General features: G+C 41.1%; 1 protein-coding gene across 2 annotated transcripts; it reads left to right on the top strand.

The window, feature by feature from the left end:
• The first annotated feature begins 3,940 nt into the window (after positions 1–3,940).
• Positions 3,941–23,324, top strand: atp2a1 (ATPase sarcoplasmic/endoplasmic reticulum Ca2+ transporting 1). 2 transcript variants are annotated; one of them, XM_051388169.1, is made up of 26 exons: positions 3,941–4,096; positions 4,200–4,336; positions 5,562–5,579; positions 6,059–6,141; positions 8,931–9,035; positions 10,537–10,675; positions 12,463–12,543; positions 12,633–12,718; positions 13,328–13,483; positions 13,597–13,738; positions 15,247–15,413; positions 15,509–15,597; positions 16,015–16,117; positions 16,210–16,341; positions 16,528–16,653; positions 16,891–17,109; positions 17,272–17,383; positions 17,464–17,687; positions 17,783–18,003; positions 18,131–18,333; positions 18,856–18,941; positions 19,085–19,218; positions 19,847–19,964; positions 20,519–20,636; positions 21,607–21,650; positions 23,029–23,324. In XM_051388169.1, exons 2-25 carry the CDS (start codon positions 4,219–4,221, stop codon positions 21,609–21,611), a joined length of 2,985 nt encoding a protein of 994 aa, XP_051244129.1. In that variant the 5' UTR covers positions 3,941–4,096; positions 4,200–4,218; the 3' UTR covers positions 21,612–21,650; positions 23,029–23,324. The 2 variants fall into 2 exon arrangements, with proteins under 2 accessions (XP_051244129.1, XP_051244128.1); XM_051388168.1 differs by lacking the exon at positions 21,607–21,650.
• The last annotated feature ends 95 nt before the right edge of the window (positions 23,325–23,419 follow it).

The following is a 23,419-nucleotide window of genomic DNA, read 5'->3' as shown; positions in this document are numbered from 1 at the left end:
TCAGAGAGCAGAAAGTTTAAAGAAACAAAACAAATAATTATAAGAACATTTCATTATTTTATTTAACTTACTGTGATTATGGGTTGTAGAAGTTACTAATTTGGCACATTTTATTTTTTAAATTAATTATTTCTTATAATACTTTGTATACTATCTTTCATATCTGCTTTTATTGAAATCGGTTTGGATAGTAAGAAAGATATTAGAACCTATTCAGAAATGTTATGATATGAACTTTTGAACAGACTGCAGAGCACTGAGGGGTCGACGTAGAGGACGTCCTTTTTTAGGAGGACTGTGTCCTCTCCCTTGTCCGTGATATCCCAGGACTTAAATATCCTTAAGTCAACAATCACAACAGGAAACTGATATGTCAACCCTCTGTGAGCGATAGCACCTCGATATATATGAACTTACAGGTACAACTGCCAACTCTTACCAAACTCTTAACACGAACCAATCACTTCATCAAAGTCAGAATAAGGTTAGCAGAGCAAAGCTAATTATTTTAACAATAATGTCAGTCTAATAAACACCTGGATAAGTACATTTATAGAAGTAAAATTATTTATATTTATATATTTTGCGATCAAATCCTGTTATTTAGTTAAAGGTCAGAAGAATGAGTCTCAGTAATATTGAGATAAAGAACTCTTTTGAGTTAAAGTCTGACCACAAACAGCTCAAATGGCTGCATGGATGCATGATACATACCTAATCATTCTTTCCAAGTAATGATCCCAAACTAATGTTTCAAGAATTTGTGTGTGTGTGTGTGTGTGTGTGTGTGTGTGTGTGTGTGTGTGTGTGTGTGTGTGTGTGGGTGCAGCATTATCACTGCTGTGTTTTATTAGCATTAGAGCACAGTGCTTAGGATGAGCCGCCGTAACCTGATCCCAAAGGGAGATTGAGCTAAATGTCAGTGAGCCACCTTGAGCTTTGCACTGCTACAGCCGGCCCACAACAGCACCACGGGTCAAAGGGGAAACACACAGCGGAGCAGTTCAAACACAGACACCGGCCTGGAGAGGGTCGAGAGGCAAATGTTGAGGCAGACAGAGGAAAGAAAGAGGTGGTGAATCTGCAGGGATTTAAGATGAGAAATAGGAAAAGACTGGTGAACGATGATACTCTGATAACAATGTCCTAGTCTGCTTCCCAGTGTTTCTTTACACTTTTATGGCTATGAGAGTTTTATGAATTGGTTAAACAATAGTGAGAAGTTTTCTGAAAACTAAAACAATATTTAAGGTCCAGTGTGTAGGATTTAGTGGCATCTGTAGGGAAGTTGTAGAAGTTGCAACCATTTGAACACAGCTCAGCCTTCCAACAGCGTAGGAGAAAGCCTTATCTAGAGCCAGTTAGAAACAGTAGAAACATGGTGGTTCAACATGGAGAAATCAGACTCCTTATTATTATTGTATTATTATGACGCCGTTGGTAAAGAAGTACATTTGTCAGTTGAGTCCTTCAATGTGGCTCAGGACCCATTTGCGTTCACACATGTGGTCACATGCTGCCAAGACCACTTCCGAATGTGGACTGAGCAATCAGATCTCAGTGCGTATTCCATGCATCTGGGGTGCATTTACACCTGTGCTTAGAGCTGTCCACTTGTGATCAGATCACCCAAGAGGCATATCGGAGGTGTAAACAGGGCCATAGTATTGCTTTTGACACAGCCAGCAGCTGTTCAGTGAAAAAGCTTTATTCCCACTGTACATCACCTGCTTCGCACCAAACAGCAGACAGGCACAGTTAGAAACCAGCTGGTGAACATACAGCAGTGGAGCATTTAGCATCTAAAGGGCCAGATATTTGCATCAGGAGTTGGTGGGGAACAAAAACAGAGCTAATAGAGAGTGAATATTAGACTTAGATTCATCAGGTGACCAGAAAATGGCTCCAAATAAATGCTAATGTTGCTCCAGGAATACAAAATGTGTAAATAAACAACTGTTAATGTTTGCCAGGTGTTCATAACTTGTTTCTTCTGCCCCCAAGTGGCCAAAGAAATCAGTCATTGCAGGTTTTAAGACCAAGTAAATTTGTGAGTGAGAACAGGTTCCAGAGTATCCCTTTGTTTGTGTCTTCAACATGACCTTTAAGACCTTTTGTTCTGTCATGTGACGTGACATGATGGGATGTGTATGATTGAGACCAGACAGCTATAATAGTTCCCTATTTTTTACTACATTATTAACAGTTTATAAGATGCTTTCCACAGCAGTAAGTGGGGCTTAAGTGAACTGAATCCTAAAAGCCTCCCTCCCTCTCCCTCTGATACTTCTCTTCACCCAACATTGCTGTCTTATTTCCTCCTCTCTCTCTCTCTCTCTCTCTCTCTCTCTCTCTCTCTCTCTCTGTCTCTCTCTCCCCCTGCTTTCCTTCTGTCTGTCTGTGTGTTTGTGTAATTATGAGGGGATTACTCACAATTCCTTTGGGTTCCCATCCGCTGCAGAGGAGGAAACCGCTCACTTTTCTTCAAATTGCTCTCCTGCATTCAGTATTATGACAAAAAGCTTCTTACGTAGTAAAAGTAAAACTATTGTTTCTGCAGAAAATGGCCCCTGTAACTGATATATTATTAGATTTAATATCATTAAATTGTTAATACTAATGTATCGATGCTTAGGTAGTGTTTTCCTTTTGGAGTTGGTCGAAGTAAACTGTAAACATTTTGGTAGTTCAGTCCAAGGTTTCCCAACCAAGGTTTCAGGACCGTCCAAATATGAATCTGAGGGGTTGTAATATTATAAATGGGAGAGGAAAGAGAGAAAAAAGTTCTGCTTTAAAAGTTTTAATTTTTCCGACTTTTCTCTAATCTTTGTTGTTTTCACAGTTGGAAAAGGAGGGTGAAGACAGGAACTACACCACTAGATCCCAGTACATCCTACACACTGGACTGTTAAAAAGGGAAATGTGTCTTTGATGGAACTGCTAAGACATCTGAAACGTGACAAAGAGCTACAAGTCAAAAAGATTGGAAACTACTGGTTTAATATGCATTGTGTTAGATTAGCTTATCATACAGGTGACACTTTAAAGGAAAAACCAACAAAAACCCCTCCGGAGTCCTCTCCAATCTCCCATACGTGTCCAGTTGATTCACATCATTGTCATTCTAATCAAACAATCCAATGATTTGTTGTGTCCTGTATAAAATCATCTGCATTTGCCATGTTTCTCCAATCATTCCCTCAGGTTTATCTTTATTTTGTCACCTGTCTGTGTGTTGTTTTTTATATCAATTCTTAATTTGTAAAGTAACTATAGCTGTCAGACAAATGCAGTAGAGTAAAAAGTACGACATTTGCCTCTGAACTTTAGTGCGGTGAAAGAATAAAGTAGCATAAACTGGAAAAAGTCATGTGAAGTACATCAAACTCGAAATTACAGTAAATACGGTACTTGAGTAAATGTACTTAGTTACTTTTCACCAGAGGAAAATTTTTCCACTGAGGATTATTGTGTCATAAATGGGATAATTTATTTTATAAATAGTATAGAAAGAAAACTTATCATGTCCTTGATACCCTGAACACCTTTCAAAACCTTTATTTGAACATGTCTTTCTTTCTCATTTGGACACTTGTTGAGTACATGAGTGTCCACGTCTCCACAAACATATGTACACACCGACACAAAGTAGTACTCTGTCATGTCCCCTACCTCTAATTCAGAAAGCCTTTATGTTGCCCCTCCTCATTGTCCTAAACACGCATGGTCTCTTATGCACATCTTATTTCCAGCTTGCCCGGCAGTAGACCCCTCTGCAGTTGTTGCCCTCTCCCACCCACTCCCCCCCTGCCTATTCTTTACCACTGGGGCCATTCCTGCCCACCTATTTGTGATGTTCTCAGCCAATGAGGGGTGAGTTCATGGTGAGCAAGCACCAATGAGGCCACTTTTTCATCTGTATAAAACTTTTCAGGACAGTTTGCCGGGTTGCACTTTCTGTCAGTCCAGGGCTCCGAGAGGAGAGCAACAGCCCAGAGAGAGAGAGAGAGAGAGAGAGAGGGGGTAGAGAGAGAGCAAGTGTGACCGCAGGGGGGTTGCCAGTTTTTAAATCCCAATCCCACACTTCAAGAAAGTGGTGGGTGAACATAGCTTCACATTGTTTTAACTTTTCAATATCAGGCCTTTGCCGCTCAGACTGATGTGAATGTTTCTGTGTTTTCTATCCCTCTGTCCTGAAGCCTCTCCGTTTCAGCGAGGATGGAGATCGCACACGCCAAAGACTCAGCGGAGGTTCTGTCTTACTTTGGCGTCACTGAAGACACCGGCCTCTCACCTGAACAGGTTAAGAAGAACCTGGACAAGTATGGCTTCAACGGTGAGGGAGAGAAAGAGAAAAAGATGGATGGATGGAGGAAACTGTTGGATGGAGCATTGGAGAGTGGAAAGAAAGAGTAGTGATGAATGAATTGGTTGAGGAATGGGAAGGTCCAGGAGAAGGATCATTTCATTTGGATTTAGCTTGGATGAGAGAGTAGGAGGCATAAGAGGCAGAAACACAGTGTATCTGAGAGGTTTAGCAAGAGAAAACAGCAGAAACAGACACTGAGGGAAGAAGGAAGAGAAGGTGAAGGAGGAGAAGTGTGATAACTGATACATAAACTGTGTGTGACTTTTTGATGATGGTCTAATTAAGGGGAAACTGAATGACACAAAGGAAGCAGGTGCATTAGAGTTTCAGGTTTCTGACAATCGCAGCTGGCTTTAGTTTAGACCGAAGATTCTTTATTTATCTTTTATTTTGAATCTTAAGAATGACACTTTATTCTTGACTTTGGAGGCAACTTCAAGGTCAATTTACTAACATTTTTCCAAATTCATCTCGTGGCCTCCCTCAGTGGAGTAGAGCAAACTCCATCCACTGAGGGAGGCTGTGAAATGTAGCTGAAAGCACCTGAAAAAGCCTTGAGGACCTTCAATGGACTTTTTTTTTGCCAAACTGAGAAAATGTAGTCTCCGTCCAGACACCTAAGAGCCATTAGGCCATTTAAACTGGTCATAGCAGGGGAATTCATATCATTAACAATGGCTCTGTTCATGTTAATATTATTAATCACACCTGTGCTTTTCCCTCTATGACATCTCAAAATGTCACAGACAGCACAGTGTGAAGTAAAAAGCATCTCTGTGAGCAATTTTCCATATCCTGCATTAAATCCTGCTCCACAGGTTGCACAGACTGTGTATTTGTTGTGGAGCATCTCAGCTGACAAATGGATGCTGACAGAGTGACAGCACACTAGAATAACAGAGTAATTAGGGTCACTGTAAAGGTCAGTTACTAAAGTCACTCTATTTGTGTCATAAACTGGCACAGAGACAAGGAGGCCTGAACAAACCAGCTGCTACTTAACACTTATTAATCTCTCAGTTCAGGAATGGATGTTAGATGGTAGTTTCTGTAATGTGAAGTTCATTTTGTTGTGTTTTGATTCCTCAGTGTGTCCTCGTTGACATGCTGCACAGCAAACACTAAAAACAATGCAGTAAATGTGGCGTGCAGCGTTGCTTTATTAATACTGTTTGTCTCTCTTCACCCACAGAGCTGCCAGCAGAGGAGGGTGAGTCCACTTTAAACACCTGCTTTTCAATTAATAATGTTTGAATCACATGTCCTGATGATCAGAGTGCATCTTTTCACTCTGTGCCCCCCCCCGACACACCTGTTCCCCTCACTTCCTGTGATGACAAGTCATTTATTTAACATCTGTCATTAGCTCCTGATTCTGTATCAACTAGTGTGCCACAAACCACTTATAATACGTTAACATCAAACTCAAGAAATGCGTTGATCCAAGGCCATTCAGTATCTGTGGTTTGAGAGATCGTAGATGCTTCTACAACTTGCATTTTTATTGGCCCAAAGACAAGCAGGGTAATATGGCAAATGTGAGAGTTTAGGGGGCGGATATAGAAAATATAGCTCTATGTGAGGTTGCTGAAGCAAAATGAAAAATATATTAACATATACAATAAGAAAATACACAAATGAGCACACACACTTGAATACTGTATGTGATTTTATGTATTTCTTCAACAGGAAAGACTATCTGGGAGTTGGTGGTGGAACAGTTTGAGGACCTGTTGGTCAGAATCTTACTGCTGGCCGCCTGCATCTCTTTTGTGAGTTTGTCACTTTTCCCTTCATATCATATAGTATTTATATTTCCAATATCCACTGAATATACATGGAGTATGTACATATAGGGAGCCTGCAAAGGTTTGAGAACATGCTCACCTCACCTCATATATTTATGTCCACAAAAAATTTCAAACAATAGTACTTTTATGAGTATGAAGTGCTTGGCAAAGCAAGAAAAAAAGCCAAGACAAGAAGATAGAAAGTCCTTGCCTGTTGCTGAACAGTGTGTAATAAGTTTAGTTTCTTTCAGTCTGCCACAAAATATGATTTAATTATTATAAAGAATATTATTGGTTGATATCAAAGCCTGAGAAACCTCAGTTTTACCAACATTTGATCTGACATTTCAGCACAATTTACGCCCATCAAAACCTGAATTGATCATGTTGAAGCTCAACAATTAGATTAAAGTAATTGTATAACCTTGCTCCCACCCATCCATAACAACCTCCACCAACCCGATGGTTATGTTTAGGTTTAGGTTATATTATATTATGGTTTGGCTTAGTCTGAACTACCAATCAGCTGGAAAAGCTGCTTGAGAGGCAACAAAGATGTATTACAGCTGCTCGAAGTCTCTGGAAACGAGGTCACAGAGTCTAGTGGTTTGATAAAGTGATAGAAATACAAGGAACATGGTTGGCAATTGCAAAAGTGCATGTTCAGGGACTATAAAGAACCTGACAGTGACGTGAGAATGTACAAACTCTGAGCTGCATCTTCTCTGACCCCTCACCTGTTTTCTTTGTGATTACACGCACAGTCACACACTTGGGCCGACAAACAGAGCGTGTGCATCGCTGAGTTATTAAATTACATTTGGACCCATGTCCTCACTCTCACTTACACAAGGAATCCTTCTCTCTCCCTCCTACCCCTCCCCTGTTGCTCTCTCCAAAACAGTTTTGTGGAGGAGAGTAGGCTGGACACATTGTCTTAATCCTCGATCTCTGCCCTCTGGTCTCTCTGCACAGCTGTCACTATGGCCTTAGAAGGCCTGACTGCCGTGTGTGTGTGTGTGTGTGTGTGTGTGTGTGTGTGATATAGAGAGAGCAAGATAAAGAGAAAGACAGAAAGAGAGTGGCTGTGTGGCTGTGTGTGTGTGTGTGTGTGTGCATATGCAAAGCTTTATTTTAAGAAAGTCTCAAGCCAGGACGAGAAATTGAATCCTTGGACAAAGGTCAGGGATGGAAGGAACGAGGGATGGCTTGCAGCAGCAAGAGAGAGTGAGAGACATAGAGGATGGTGGCAGTGGTGGTGGGAGGGGGGGGCAGGGATTGGGTTGCACAATGGCATTGTTTGTTACAATGACAAACGAGAGCAATAGATTCAGAGTCGTATATGGTTTCTAAAAGAGAGAACACTAAATACTGCAAATACATGGTCACCCTATTCATACACACAGGAATGTCCTGCCACTGCAATGTGCTGACAGGCTCTGACTCTCATTCTGGAGATCGATTGTGTCTTTGAAGAGACGCAGAGCGAAGACAGACTGGAGAGTGAGCAACAGAGTCTATTTTTGGGAAAGGGTGAGAAAAGATGTGAGATGAAAAGCAGGCAAATGAAAAACACGGCGGACTACAATGACGTTAAACGCTACTAGAGAAGGATGGGGCTTCTTCTCCTCTTTCTCTCTCTCTCTAGCTCTCTCTGGTTAGCTCCGTGCTCCGCTGGCCTGCAACTAATCTGTGTCAATGTCAACACAAAGCCTTTCCAAGACAGACCTGTGTTAGTAACATGGGACTCCCGCTCACAGGGGCGCACACGTGGTAAGACTATAGGTTTGGGAAAGAGTCACATGTAGAGGAAACATTTCACACATAGGATGACACAGACAAAGACAATGACAAAGTGAAATGTCATTTGATCCCGTAATGGTTTCATAACTGTCATAAATAGCTGCTCGCTGTGACTATTTTATGTTTATGTTTAATGCTGGACAGCAGTAAAAGATAATAGTGTCACCCTGAGCAACAGGTGCACAACAAACCTAAAGACACTCGTTGTACCAAGCAGAGTGTCACAGCCTCACTGAGTAATAGTGCAATACTTACAATACTCAAAATGAAAGAGTCAGTATCATTATCTAACTAGTTTTCCACTAGTGCACTCGTTCTCAAACTATGGCACGCATACTTAGACTTAGAATACTATCAAAATACTACAAAATTCAATTTTATAATTTCTGAATTTCCTGTAATATTTTGTTTTGATGTCAGTCAAACGATTAATCAATCAAAATTGTATTTGATACATTTTCTGTTGATCAACTGTAGTGTAAGATAGTTTCAGTAGCTTAAAGAAGTATTGGGACATGCAGGTATATTATTTCCACATTAAAATCTGTACATCTTGCTTGTATAAATTACCTAATGGACCAGGACAGTGAAGCGTAAACATCCAACTGCAAGAATAGTAGAGGGGTAAAAGTATAGTAGTATAGTAGTGAAGTATAGTTTGAGAGGATAAAAATTGAATATCTTTGGATTTTGGACTGCTAGTCGGACAAAACAAAACATTTAAAGACATCATCTTACACTCTGGGAACTTGTGATGCGAATTATGTCACCTTTTTTGGTTTTCCTAATATTGTTGTTTTATTGTTGTGAGTGTTTATACATTTTATTTGTTTTAACATAAGGAGTAATTAAGGGAAACATTAGAATTTAAAGGGATAAAGTCTGAAATTGTTCATAGTTGTCACATAAAGTAAATGATATTCAGATTCATTTAGATTTGCATCCTAAATACTCTCTGTCGCTCTCAGGTTCTGGCTATGTTCGAGGAAGGTGATGAATCTGTCACTGCCTTTGTCGAGCCCTTCGTCATCCTCCTCATCCTCATTGCAAATGCTATCGTTGGAGTGTGGCAGGTCAGTCAGCACACACACACACACACACACACACACACACACACACACACACACACACACACACACACACACACACACTCATTGCAACAATTGCAATCACAAGGACACATACCTGCCCCTGAATGCTGTCTTTTACACACACCTAAATAGACTCTTATTCTTAGTAACAGTCACACACAATAAATCACACACAATGGCGGCTTGTTCAGGTCGCAGCCCGTGTCCTTTACGGCGAGCGCACGCTCCTGAGAGCTCAAAGTTCAAGGGAATCCAGAAAGACAGTACTGACGTCAGCAGGAGGTGAAAAGGTGAAAGGTTAAGCCAACTGTGGCCGAGTGGAGGAGAGAGGGGAGGAGGGGGGCAATGGTGGACTGGGACCTGTTCTGCCTCGAAGGCTCAAACTGCAATCTGCTTTGTTACACTCCACACTGTGCAATCCACAGTAAAAATACAGAGGGGCGATCAGGTTACCACAGGCCTGGTGGTAGGGGGTTCATATCAACCCTGTGGCAGTCATTTGGAAACTATGCACAAGGATTCACACATGGGGGGTATGGGGGAGAATGGAGAGAGGGAGGGCGGCTGGCATAAGTTGGGCTTTACACTTTGAGGCGGTCCAGGGCAGCCTTGGAGGAAACCACAGACTGAACTGAACGTCAACCTGTTTGACTTCTCTGATCAACCTGTTGTTCAAGCTTGAGACAGAAACACACACTCAACATGGGGTGATCACTAGAGATTTGTTCAGTTGAAATGTTAATTGTTTTGACCTCTTTATGGGCTGATGGATGGTTAACCAAAGAATAGAAGTTATTATATATGGTTGTGGTAATCATTTTTAAACATTTTGACGTGACACAGATCCACTTGAGATCAAATTGTTGAGAGGTTTCTGTATTTTCTCACTGGTTTCAAGCAGACAGGGCTTAGTTGGAAAAAGATGATGATGTCATATATTTCCATGCACCAATCAGGATGCAGCAACTTTTGAACCAATGGTGATGACGGCACTGTCAATCAAAACTGATAAAAAACCAAACCATTTGAAGTGTTTACTCTAATTAGAAATATTATCTAAAGGGTTTTTACTTGGACTTTGATTGTTGCTTCTTTAGTCTTTAATATTTAACAATATGACAAAATTGAAAAAAAAAAACAAATTTTTATCAGTTAAATCACCTCAGATAGTCTTAACAAAAATGCATTGCTAGAAAGGTATTACAAGAATATTGGATCTAAGAAAGTTGTCATATATTGTTCAGACCCTAAAGCCTTCTGAGACAAAGTTGTGAGTTTTTGCTTTATAAATAAAATTGACTTGATATGACTTTACAATGACTGAATGTGTCACAGTGCTGGCATATAGAGTTTCATACTTTGATGCATGAGAAGGATTCACACACTGGCAGAGTTTGTCTACATTATCAATTATTATCAAGGAGGTCATGGCACCAAAATTACCATATTTTATGTTTTATTCTATTTGTATTTTTTGCCACAGGAGCGCAATGCAGAGAGTGCCATTGAGGCTCTGAAGGAGTACGAGCCTGAGATGGGGAAAGTTTACCGGTCGGACAGGAAGAGCGTGCAGAGAATCAAGGCCAGGGAGATTGTTCCTGGTGATGTGGTGGAGGTTTCCGGTAAGAAGGGCTTCATTTTCACTGTTTTACCTACTGCATGAACTCAAAGTACATTCAGCCACTGAAACCGCTCAAGGAACAGCCATCGGCTGCAGCAGAGTATCTATATTTGGTGTAGGAGACATCATTGTGGTAAACTCCTGAAGGGCACAACAGTCTGCACTCACAGTTAAGAGCATCTGAGCAGATTGAAATAAAGACATTGCACAGGAAATCCTGTAATTTGTAAAATTGCTGCAAAGCAAACTGCCAATCAGCAACATATGCTGACTTTAGCCATAGAGGGATAAAGGTCAAGGCCAACTTACTGAAACAAACTCCTCAGAATAGGACTGAATGTTCACATCTGTATATGTATCGAAGAGCAGAAAGTATCTGCCCAGTTCTTCATACTACACAACAACAACAACTATATGGACATATTAAAATGGAGCCAGTGGTTGGTGTCTTTTCCTGTCATGAGATGAGTAAACAAAAGAACCAGCAGCCGACATTAGGAAATTAAACGAATCAATCATTAAAGGACCAGTGTGGGGTTTAGTGGCCTCTTGTAGTTGCTTCACTCTGCCTCTCCAAGCGCAAAGGAGAAACTATGGTGGCCGCAATACGTCCAACAAATGCAAACGGCCCTATCTAGAGCCCGTTTTCAGTTTGTCCGAGTTGTTGTAAAAACATGGTGGTTCCATATAGCGGTCTGCACAGAAGGTGACCTGCGGTGTCTCTAGATAAAAACACTAAACCTCATTCTAAGGTAAGTGATTATACACTAATAAAAACATACCTTTGAATAATATATTCCATTGCTGCCAATAGATCCTCCTAAATACACAATGGACCTTTAAGTCTGAAGAAAAACAAAATTCTTCTTCCGTTGCAAAGATTGCTTACACTTATATTTGAAAGTCAAATCATACACGTAATGTTTTCTATATTGTGGATACTACAGACTAAAAATATAATAATATTCAGAACACTTTTTAACTATGTAGCATGTACTAATAACTAAGCCAGAGCTTGTCTCTGTGGCTTATCAAAGACTTCTCAACCTTGGATCTAGATGGTGAGTGTTTTACAAACTCATACTCGTTATGTTCGACCTCTGCACCGCCAGCTAGAAACCAAGAAAGTGGCTGCAGTTTGCTTGTTCGACCTGATCTTTTTATTTGATTTGATAAAGAAGAAATCAAACTTCTCCGTGTCCTATAGCTCCTCATTTCATACACTCATATACTTCAAAAGAGTCACATGCACGTCTGTGTGTGTGTGTGTGTGTGTGTGTGTGTGGTGTGTGTGTGTGTGTGTGTGTGTGTGTGTGAACATGGCTCTTGATGTCCTTGAGAATGAACATGGGCCCTTTTAAGGCAGTGACAGAAAAAAGGGGTGGAGGGAAACTGAAGGAACTTGCTGCAGGAAGAAAAAAAACAAGCTTGAGTATAAATACACTTAATATCAACGGCCGGACTCGCTCCTCTGTCTCTCCCTCTGTTTGCTGTACACCTGTTCTTTTCATTTCATGATCTCCCCAAGGTCTCCCTCTCCCTCTGTCTCTGGCTGTGGTATCAGTTTTCAACAACAACACTATCCATCCAGAGTGCTAAAACCAGTCAATCAACCGGGCACCCCCACTCCTCCTCCTCCTCCTCCTCCTCCTCCTCCTCCTCCATGCTGCTTTAATGCTGCAGTCAGATTGATATGAAGCTGTTTTGTAATCCTACACAAACGTCAAAAGTTGTTAAATACATTTTGCTAATGAACTTTTTTGGTGCTTTTCTGTGTGTTTGTGTTAGTTGGTGACAAAGTGCCAGCTGACATCAGGCTCATCTCCATCAAATCTACAACCCTGCGTGTGGACCAGTCCATCCTTACTGGTAGGTTTGACGGGACAAATGGACAGACAAACAAAAAGTCTTTCTGATGTCTTGATGACCACCCAACCTAAAATTTGTGTTTCCAACAGGCGAGTCTGTCAGTGTGATCAAACACACCGATGCTGTCCCAGACCTCCGAGCCGTCAACCAGGACAAGAAGAACATGTTGTTCTCTGTGAGTTTTTTTTTTTCTACGTCCTGTTCAACCTTTTTCTTTTACACCTTTATGTTTCAAACCTGACAAACTTTCAGTTCATTCTCTTAAACGTTTAATTTTTATTCTCAACGTTAAAACTGCCCCTCCTCCTTTACCACTAAACCATTTTCACTTACTGTAGAAGGAAAAACACTAGGAATGTAATTGATAACATTTATGATGGCTCCTGGCTCTGTTCCATTTAGGTGAGTGAGTATGTAGGTAACATTTTCTAATTAGCATGAAACACAAAGCACAGCTGAGGTTGATGGAAATATAATTAGTTTTGGTCATTAACCAAAGTATTGGACACATCCAACATTTTTGACCTTATGATGGCGCTGGAAGAAAAGTCATGGAACTTGATCCTGAATGGACCCAAATGTCTGTATCAAACTTCATGGCCAGCCAATATTTTTAATATCAACCTCATGGTGGGGAATTCATCAAAGTCAGTATGTGTTTTGGGGACCATTCATTTCTATTCATAAGGTCGTGGGAATCCATAATATTTATATTTCAGTCTGTTTGGTCGAGGCTGACCAACTAACTTCATAAGGGTTTTCTCCCTCTCTTAAAACTGTTCAGGGCACCAATATCGCAGCTGGAAAAGCCACTGGTATTGCTGTTGCAACTGGCGTCGCCACTGAGATCGGTAAGATTCGTGACCAGATGGCTGCCACTGAGCAGGAGAAGACCCCTCTGCAGCAGAAACTGGATGAGTTTGGCGAGCAGCTCTCCAAGGTGGGTGAGGATGATAGACGGAGAGGCCTTTTGAAACTGTATCACCACAGTTTTTATTTAGTTATTTATTTTGTAAAACATTTAAGTTCTCCCTCTGACTGCGTGTCCTCCAGGTAATCTCCCTCATTTGTGTGGCTGTGTGGATAATCAACATTGGCCATTTCAACGACCCCGTCCATGGAGGCTCCTGGTTCCGCGGTGCCATCTACTATTTCAAGATTGCTGTGGCTCTGGCTGTGGCTGCCATCCCTGAAGGTAAGCCCCTGGGATTAACCTCCATCTGGTTGCCCAAGAAGATTATCATATTTAAGATTCAATCTTGTGTAGCTCGTCTATATGATTCTGAAGCTACCAGTCCATTAATAATTTAATGAAGGCCAATGGTTTATTATTGATCTTTACAATATTGTACAGTTTATTTAAGAGGAACGCCACAGATTTTACTCTGTTTACAGAGTACTGTTTGGGAGCAGCACAAAAAATTATAAATTGCCTTAAATGATGTCACCTGAGTCCATGTCAGCTGGGTAAAGACTACAAGTTTGAAAATTAAAAAAATCTGTAGATGTGGAGTTAGAAGGAAATGAGCTTAACAGACCTCTGCAGCCCTCTCATGTCTCTGCTTGAGGTTAGCAGCTTGAGGCTACATTAGTCACTACTAGCATAACAAACCCAAATCTCAGACTGAACTGTCTACAGTTGCATTGTGGGTAATGTCGGTGCAATGTTCTGGCAAGTTAGAAAAAGGATCAAATCTGTGATACTGCTGTAATGATATATATGCAATAATAAATTAGTGGAGGACTTTTGTCAAGTTGATTTGACTCAAGGTATGAACTGTCCAGTTTTCTTCATCCAGTTCATGTTTTAAGTTTATGTATTGAAGTCCCAAACTAAGAAGACTACAAATAAGTAAAGCCACTTTCATTTATTTGTTTGTTTTTGGTGGGTTTGGAGTTTCTAATGGCATGTGAGGCAAGCAGTACACCATGTACAGGTGGCTGAAGCAGCATATCTGGCTCCTCTTAACTTGGAGAAGCAGCTGTGTGTCACAGACAGGAAGCCAAACAATCTTTGTTTTCATGATGTGATTCTTTTGGTCCCCACCCAACTCCAAGAATAGATACAAGTTGGAAAGACGTTTGGTCAATAAATCAAGGGCTTGCATAGTTACTCAGCTCTGTCTTTACATCTAACTGGTTTATCCTCCGTTGTGATTCTGACAATCTATACTCTGGGACAGAAACAATCTGGCATTTGGAAGTCCTCTCCACCCCGTCACACCACAGTCAGCTGCAAACTGTGCCAATGCTCATCAGAGACCACAGTCTGATGATGCCAAAAGGACAACATCATCTGCAAACACAGATGCCATCATAATGACACTAAACTGGACACATTCCAGACCTTCTCCACACCATTGTCAGAGTTGATTTTTGCCAAGAATCTGAACACAGATCTGGTTGAATGGCTTGAAGCATCCCCCTCCCACAGGAATACCTTGGAAAACACAGCAGTTTGGATGTGCTCCAGCTGATGTGTTAAGGGCAGTCCATCACTATCGCCAGCCTGCCCAGAGTCCCTAAAGTCCAGGTGGTTTTGAACAGACATGTCAGATCATTCTTTCTTGTCACCTGGTTTTGGTTAAAGAAGTTCCTCAGAATGTTTTGTGCCCCTTCCAACCTATCCTTCCTGTTTTAAAGCAATGACTGTGTATTTCATTCAATACCTCTCTACATAATATCTTTCTCCATCCATCACAGGCCTGCCCGCTGTCATCACCACCTGCCTTGCTCTGGGAACTCGTCGTATGGCCAAGAAGAACGCCATTGTCAGAAGCCTGCCCTCTGTGGAGACCTTGGGATGCACCTCGGTCATCTGCTCCGACAAAACCGGTACTCTCACCACCAACCAGATGTGTGTAACTAAGGTAGGTTCAACATTTTTAATCCAGAAACTCCACTGGTGACTGAAAATGAAAGCATGTTTAATGATGACACTTAAATTGTTTTTTTTTCCATGCAGATGTTCATCATTGATAAAGTCGACGGTGACAATATTTCCCTTGGTCAGTTTGACATCTCAGGCTCAAAGTACACCCCTGAGGGAGAAGTGTAAGTGTAAAATCCATCAGAATTGTATGCCTCAGAGTTTATCAATTACTTTCATCAAAGCCAGCATGTCTTTATGACAGTTGGGCATTTCAAAACAATGACGTTAAACTAGTCTATACAGCAAGATGGAGTCTTCACACTCAAACAACTATAACTGTACTCCATTAATACACTGTGCTTGGGAGTCAAGATAATGAAATAGTTGCACTGATGCTAAAAACCTGTCCATGACCAAACTGTTCAGGAATAATTAAGGGAATCAATAAAGAATTGGGCAGGATCGATAATGGCATTGGTATCAATAATATCTTATCAATTCCAATCACTAGTTAAAATTAATAAGACCATGCAACACCATAACCCAGTCTTGAATAACAATACATTGGCTAAATATTTGTATTATTCTTTTCCTACCAGCACAAAGAATGGCTCGTCTGTGAAGTGCGGACAATATGACGGACTGGTTGAGCTGGCTACCATCTGCGCTCTGTGCAATGACTCTTCTCTGGACTACAACGAGGTCTGCAGAACATTCAAGAAACATTTATGTTAACATGAAACACACTACGTACTTTAACATTTACTGTTCTTTCTTATTTCTCCATTATGCAGTCCAAGGGTATTTATGAGAAAGTGGGTGAGGCCACTGAAACAGCCCTGTGCTGTCTGGTGGAGAAGATGAACGTGTTCAACACTGAAGTGCGTGGCCTGTCCAAGGTGGAAAGGGCAGACACTTGCTGTTCTGTAAGTCCACAACATATTACATACAGTATGTAGTGTTATCCATATACAAATACCAGCTAAAAAGGTGATTATATGTCCACTGCCCTCAAGAGGTCAGAAAAAAACAGCTATTGCAGGTTCAATTAATAAACAGTGGCTTAACAGATGCTATTTTTTTTTCTGCACTTCACCTCCATTTTCTAACAGGTGATCAAGCAACTTATGAAGAAGGAGTTCACCCTGGAGTTCTCCAGAGACAGAAAGTCCATGTCAGTTTACTGCTCTCCTGCCAAGTCCGCCAAAGCCCCTGTGGGAAGCAAGATGTTTGTCAAAGTGTGTGACCCAAGACATACACGTACACATACACATACACATACACATACACATACACAAACACATATATCGACTGGGGATACAAACTGAACAAAAGACATTATGACATCATAATAAAACATGTCAGTCAATTTGAAAGAAATGGCTTGAATTGAAGTTAAAGTCAATCAAGTCATATATTACACGTATACTTTGTGTCGCTAATGATGTTATATGTTGCGTTAACTGCGTCATCAGGGTGCTCCAGAAGGTGTCATTGAACGTTGTGCATACGTTCGTGTTGGCACCAACCGCGTGCCCCTGACTGGCCCACTCAAAGATCACATCATGTCGATCATCAAGGAGTGGGGCACCGGGCGCGACACCCTCCGTTGTTTGGCTCTGGCCACCCGCGACACACCTCTGAGGAAGGAGGAGATGAACCTGGAGGACTCCACCAAGTTTGCGGACTATGAGGTAGGTGACTGTGGACAGATAAACAAAGTATCTCCCTGGTGACATTTGGTTAAATATTGTATTATGCTTGGAAAGTTTTATGACAAACTATCTTACTTTTAACGTATTTGAAATTATAGGGCTTGAAGGACACTAAACTCTTGGCTTTCTCTTTTTGTCCAGGTTGACTTGACCTTTGTGGGCTGTGTTGGCATGCTCGACCCTCCTCGTAAGGAAGTAATGAGCTCCATCGAGTTGTGCAGGGCTGCTGGAATCCGTGTCATTATGATCACTGGTTGGTACACAAATTATACTGCACATAGTAATCTGGTCGTATAAGAAATCAAGCGAAGACTTAACAGAAACATTTTATAGGTGACAACAAAGGCACAGCTGTGGCCATCTGCCGTCGTATTGGAATCTTCTCTGAGGATGAGGATGTCACTGGCAAGGCCTTCACTGGTCGTGAGTTTGATGACCTCGCCCTATATGATCAGAAGAACGCCGTCCGAAAGGCTGGCTGCTTTGCCAGAGTGGAACCGTCCCACAAGTCTAAGATTGTTGAGTTTCTGCAAGGCTTTGATGAGATTACTGCCATGGTAAGAAGAAAATAACTTTGTTGTGTTTTTATATTAAAATGGAATAAAACCACTTGAAATAATACATTATTCCTCTCTGTCTCCCCTTCGTTAAGACTGGTGACGGAGTGAACGATGCCCCTGCCTTGAAGAAGGCGGAGATTGGCATCGCAATGGGCTCTGGCACTGCCGTTGCCAAGTCTGCCTCTGAGATGGTCCTGGCTGACGACAACTTCTCTTCCATTGTGTCCGCTGTTGAGGAGGGCAGAGCCATTTACAACAACATGAAGCAGTTCATCCGCTACCTCATCTCCTCCAATGTAGGCGAGGTCGTCTGGTGAGTACAAGATACTGAGGTCTGATAATAATTATTTCTTGTGGGATCTGAAGGTAACATAAGAAAACAGACCAATCACAAACGCTTTTTAAACTAAGAAACTAATTTCCCATACTCATTCCTTCAGCATCTTCCTGACCGCTGCCCTAGGACTACCTGAGGCCCTGATCCCGGTCCAGCTGCTGTGGGTCAACCTTGTGACTGACGGTCTGCCTGCCACCGCGCTGGGCTTCAACCCCCCTGACCTGGACATCATGGGCAAAGCCCCCCGCTCCCCCAAAGAGCCCCTCATCTCTGGCTGGCTCTTCTTCAGATATTTGACCATTGGAGGTACAATACATTTATATTCTCTCTCTGTCTGCAATTAAGCATTTGAGTGCAGGAACACAGACATGAAAGCATCTGTTACATCTTGTCTTTATACTAAATAGCAGATGTTTATGTCTATAGCCTTTTATTTAGTTTGATTAGTACTGATATTGCCAGTAAATCCCTCGTCTCATGGTGGTTGAAGCACTTGTGTGTTGTGGCAATTTCCTACAGTTGATCTAAAATGGCCTGCAACCACGTTTGATTATGTTTTGTCATTTAAAAGAACACTTCCACAGCTACATGAGACTTCAGTGTTTAAACATGCATCTGTAATTTTCATCTAAATTATGTTGTTTCCATGGTAACACATCCCTCTCATGGACCAAATTAACGCTGGTTTGTGGCTTCGACGACATCATCAAATACTCACCTGTCACATGTTTGTTCAAGATCTGAAGATGTGCCACATGTTCATATCAGGATAATTACTCTCTCTGTTTGGATGAAAGACTTTGTTTAAAACACTAACATCTCTTCCAGGTTATGTTGGTGCCGCAACTGTTGCAGCAGCTGCCTGGTGGTTCCTGTACTGTGACGATGGCCCAATGGTTACCTTCCACCAGCTGGTTAGTTTTTAACACTCTGCACCTGTGATACCCGATCACAAAGTCCAGCTGCTGTACTACAGAACCTCTTTACAAACACGCTTCATGCTAGGATCTTGGCTTCTCAGAGACCAAAGAATAAATGTTTCTGTCTTCCCTGTCAGTCACACTTCATGCAGTGCAGCGAGGACAACGAGGACTTTGATGGAGTCCACTGCGAGGTGTTTGAGGCTGCTCCTCCGATGACCATGGCTCTGTCTGTGCTGGTCACCATCGAGATGTGCAACGCTCTGAACAGGTCTGACTACACTGTCAACTCATAGGGCATTATGGGTACTTTCACCTGAGCGCTAAACCTCAACACTGTTTATGTAACACTGTAACAAAGTACATTTACTCAAATACTGTACTCAAAGTTAATTGTACTTGAGTATTTCCATTTTATTCCACTTAATACTTCTACTACACTACAATAAAGTGTGAGATGTATGTTGTATTACATTTATTTGTCAGCTATAGTTGTAACTTATATAATGAGCTTACTGCAGTACATACAACTGTTCAAATTAGCTCCACATTGTCTACAACACTAAACTACTGCTTACATAACACGTACACAGGCAAGTATTTTAACACTGTGCTATTGCTGCTTTTACTTTTAAAGGGTCTGAGTACTGTACTTCATCCACTGACTCTTTTGACCCCTTTGGACAAACATGCTTAAACAAAATATTTTTAAAATCTAGGAATTTCAAGGTCCTGTTGTACACATTTACTTTCCTGCATTCACCTCAGCAAACAGACATTGTTTCATATGCCCTCACACATTTTCAGTCTGCATTAACGTACCCCTCCGGCCTCCCCATCCAACCCCACCTTCCTCCTCCTCCTCCTCCTCCTCCTCCTCCTCCTCCCTCCCCCCCCAGCTTGTCTGAGAACCAGTCCCTGGTGCGCATGCCCCCCTGGAGCAACGTCTGGCTGGTGGCTGCCATGAGCCTCTCCATGTCCCTTCACTTCATGATCATCTACGTCGACCCCCTGCCCGTGAGTCTGGCCTCCTGCACTACAGCCCTCTGATCCAAAACAAACACCCATCTCCCTCTGCTCCTCCCTTACACACACTGCCTCTCCAGCCTCCATGTTCTTGCTCACATTCCCATTGCTTAAATACTTACAGATGACTAACAGAGGCGGCATTAAAGGTGACACACTGCTCAGCCTTCTGAGGCCTTTGTCAACTCTTCAAATGGTGTGACAACAAAGCCTCTCCTCATTTTTTCACAATTTCTTCACACAATACTGGGTGAATACTTTCAGTGGAGTATGTTTGAAATAAACACAAGTGATAACAAACTAACAGATATGCTCATGAATTCAATCTGATGTTCATTGATCTCTAGTGGTCACAGTTAGAAACTACAACGCATTCTTCATTGGGAAGAATACAGACATTCGTACTGATTATTATCGTTCATTCCTATCATCAGGTATCAAAAATGGTATTCACAGTCACATGAGGGCCAATCTCAACAGTATCTATATAATTAATATACAGATGTGCTTACTGTAAGACTAACGGATGCTGCTCTCCTCCACAGATGATCTTCAAGCTCACTCACTTGAACGTGGAGCAGTGGATGATGGTGCTGAAGCTCTCCCTCCCAGTCATCCTCATTGATGAGGTTCTCAAGTTTGTGGCTCGCACATACCTGGAGGGTAAGCTAAACGTGTGACCTGTTCACCACATTGTCCTTTATTCTATCAGTACGAGGTTCATAGTGTGTGAGACTACTGTGGAACAGATGTTGCCTCGCCAGTGTGTTTGAGAGATGTCGGCCTTAAGGTATTAAATACTAACACTGTATGCACACATTTTGAAGGAGCATGACTGATGCTGGTTACATAAGGAGTATGTATGCAGCTTCAACACACTGGGATGGTTTAACTCTGGCAAATAAAGATTATGCATTATATAATAATGAGATTATCTTTAATTTTAAAAATGTACCATAGTCAGAACTGTTGGGAGTGCAGCAGTTATGAGTCAGCAACATTAAAACAATAAATGAGGCTTCAACACTGGGAGAACACTGAAATCACCTTTGTTACAGTACATCATGTCGGTGAGTAATGAAGTGCAATGAAGACTGGTACTATAAGAAGACAACAGGCTTGTGCACCACGACCTTATGTTCTTACTGTACTATTATAATGTCCCACCGTTTATGATCACATCTAATAATATCTTCTAAATTATGTTTTTATGTTTTTTTTTTTATATATATTTTTGGAAATAACACTAATTAAAAAATGAATTGCAATGCACCGACCGTGTGTAGTGGTAATTAGTTCATTCAGATGTACAAATGTGTCCCTGTATTTGTATTCAGATCCAATAACTACTTTTAAAATACACAAACTGTGTGGGTCTAGATTTTAAGAACACATTGTTTCATCCTCCTTTAGCAATTCAAACATAATTTGTTGTCTTGTTTGATTAAATGATTGATTAATGGAATGTTATGGAATGTCTTTTAACCTCTTTTCCCTCTTTTCTTATTCCTGACACAGTTTTAATTCACTCCCACCCTCTTTCCTCTAATCTCTGTTGACTCTGATGAAATTTATCTAATTTTCCTCTCCTTGGATGCTCTTTTTTTCACCGTTCCCTCTCCTGACAATCCAGCCTAAACCTGTTTCCCCCTCTTCCAAACCCTGTAACAAAACCAGGTATTCCCCTCACTCGTGCTAATGGTTTAAGCACTCTGCATCGTGCACGCAATGTCCATTGTGTGTATGTTTGTGTGTGTTCTGTAGACTTTTTCTTTGTTGTGCAAATCTTTCTGGATTAATGCATTTGGATCCTGAGAGTAGCTGCGATCAGTTCGGCTGGCTGTACATCTGTCATGAACTGCCAGTAGAAATCTAATATTTGGTTTCAGTATCATACATAGTACTGTGGTTGGTGTTTATCGCTGAAAGCTTGAAAATGTTACTTTAGCTCATTGCTTAAAGTAGCTTGTAGCAGCTTGAAACAGTAAAGTGCCGGTTAGCACACTTGCTTTGATTATGCATTTACTGTAATCCAACTAATACATTTTGCCAACAAGGTTTAAAATTAGGTTAAGAATGAACATAATCACAATGCTGCTGGATTATGTTGCATTAGTTCTCAAACACACCATGTATGCTCAGTTGTGATTATGAAACAGCAGCCTTCTAATGTTTGACAGTGCTTTTAGATTTTATCACTTGGCACTGTCACAAGGTGTGCGTGTGTGTGTGTGTGTGTGTGTGTGTGTGTGTGTGTGTGTGTGTGTGTGTGTGTGTGTGTGTGTGTGTGTGTGTGTGTGTGTGTGTGGGGGGGGGTTGTATTGAGTTTAACTGGAATTTATATTTTATCTGTAATTTCTATTATATTCTATATTAAATTCTCTCTATGTGACACTGGTGATAAGATTGATAAAGGACTAAAATTTTAATAATTGTGCTGAATATTCTGGTTTGCTTTAAGTTACTTGCTGAAAAAAGGAACATAGCCTGCCAGCCCCTCTAAAGCTCACTAATTAACATGTTATACAGTATCTTGTTTGTTCAAAATATGGTTATATTAATTATACAAAACAAAAGTGTAAAAACAACTATTTGCTATTTTATGAATATGAGTGTTACATCAGACTATTTCTTGGCTCTAAGCAGTTGCCAGGCAACAAGAAGTTATGTTACTGGTCGCATCCAAAAAATAGTCCCACCCATAATCCTCAGTAAAAACCTAAATGTTTTGTTTTTACACTATGGTTTTTGTTCAGATTAAACAAGCTAAATATTACAAGTTTTAGAGGTGCTGGAAGGCGGATTTTGTTTGGACAGAGACAGACTGGCTCTTTTCTTGTGCTAAGCTAAGCTAACCGGATGATGGCTGTAGCTTTACTTCACTATGTGAGCGGTATAAACTAACTCTAGATATCTAATCTAATAAGCGAATCTCCCCAAAATGTTCCCAAAACGATTCCTTTAAACAAATGGACTATTCACTCTTAATGCAATCACATAACCTCAGCGCACTGCCCTTGCCCTCCAACTGACAGGCGTCTGTTTTCCTATCCAGGGAAAGTCTAGAGGCAAAGTGCAACAGAGAGCGGCTGAAGCAGCGAGAGAGCTGAGAGACAGAGGATGGAGAAAAAGGCTGAGCGCTCCCACTGAAAGAGAGCTGCCAACAGCCACTTGACGTGATCAAAACATCAAGTGGCATGAATACAAAAGAAAACACACAAGCCCTACACCAAAAAAAAAGCTGCAAAATATTTTTCTGTGTATGTACTGAAGTTAATATATAGGTGAGATTTATTAAAACTATTCTGTGTTGATTCTATTCTTAAAGAATAAAGATATGTATTAAAGACATTGTCAGACTCAGTGTCAGTGTTCAGTCTGTATATTTGCTGTTAATGGATGTTTAGCGCTGTTTCCTGATGGTTATGTTATGCAATAGAGCACAA

The sequence above is a fragment of the Dicentrarchus labrax genome, unplaced genomic scaffold (assembly GCF_905237075.1).
Source record: "Dicentrarchus labrax unplaced genomic scaffold, dlabrax2021, whole genome shotgun sequence".
NCBI classification, from domain to species: Eukaryota; Metazoa; Chordata; class Actinopteri; family Moronidae; genus Dicentrarchus; species Dicentrarchus labrax.
The sequence above is the reverse complement of the archived record's forward strand: the minus strand, read 5'-3'. Positions and strand labels throughout refer to the sequence as shown.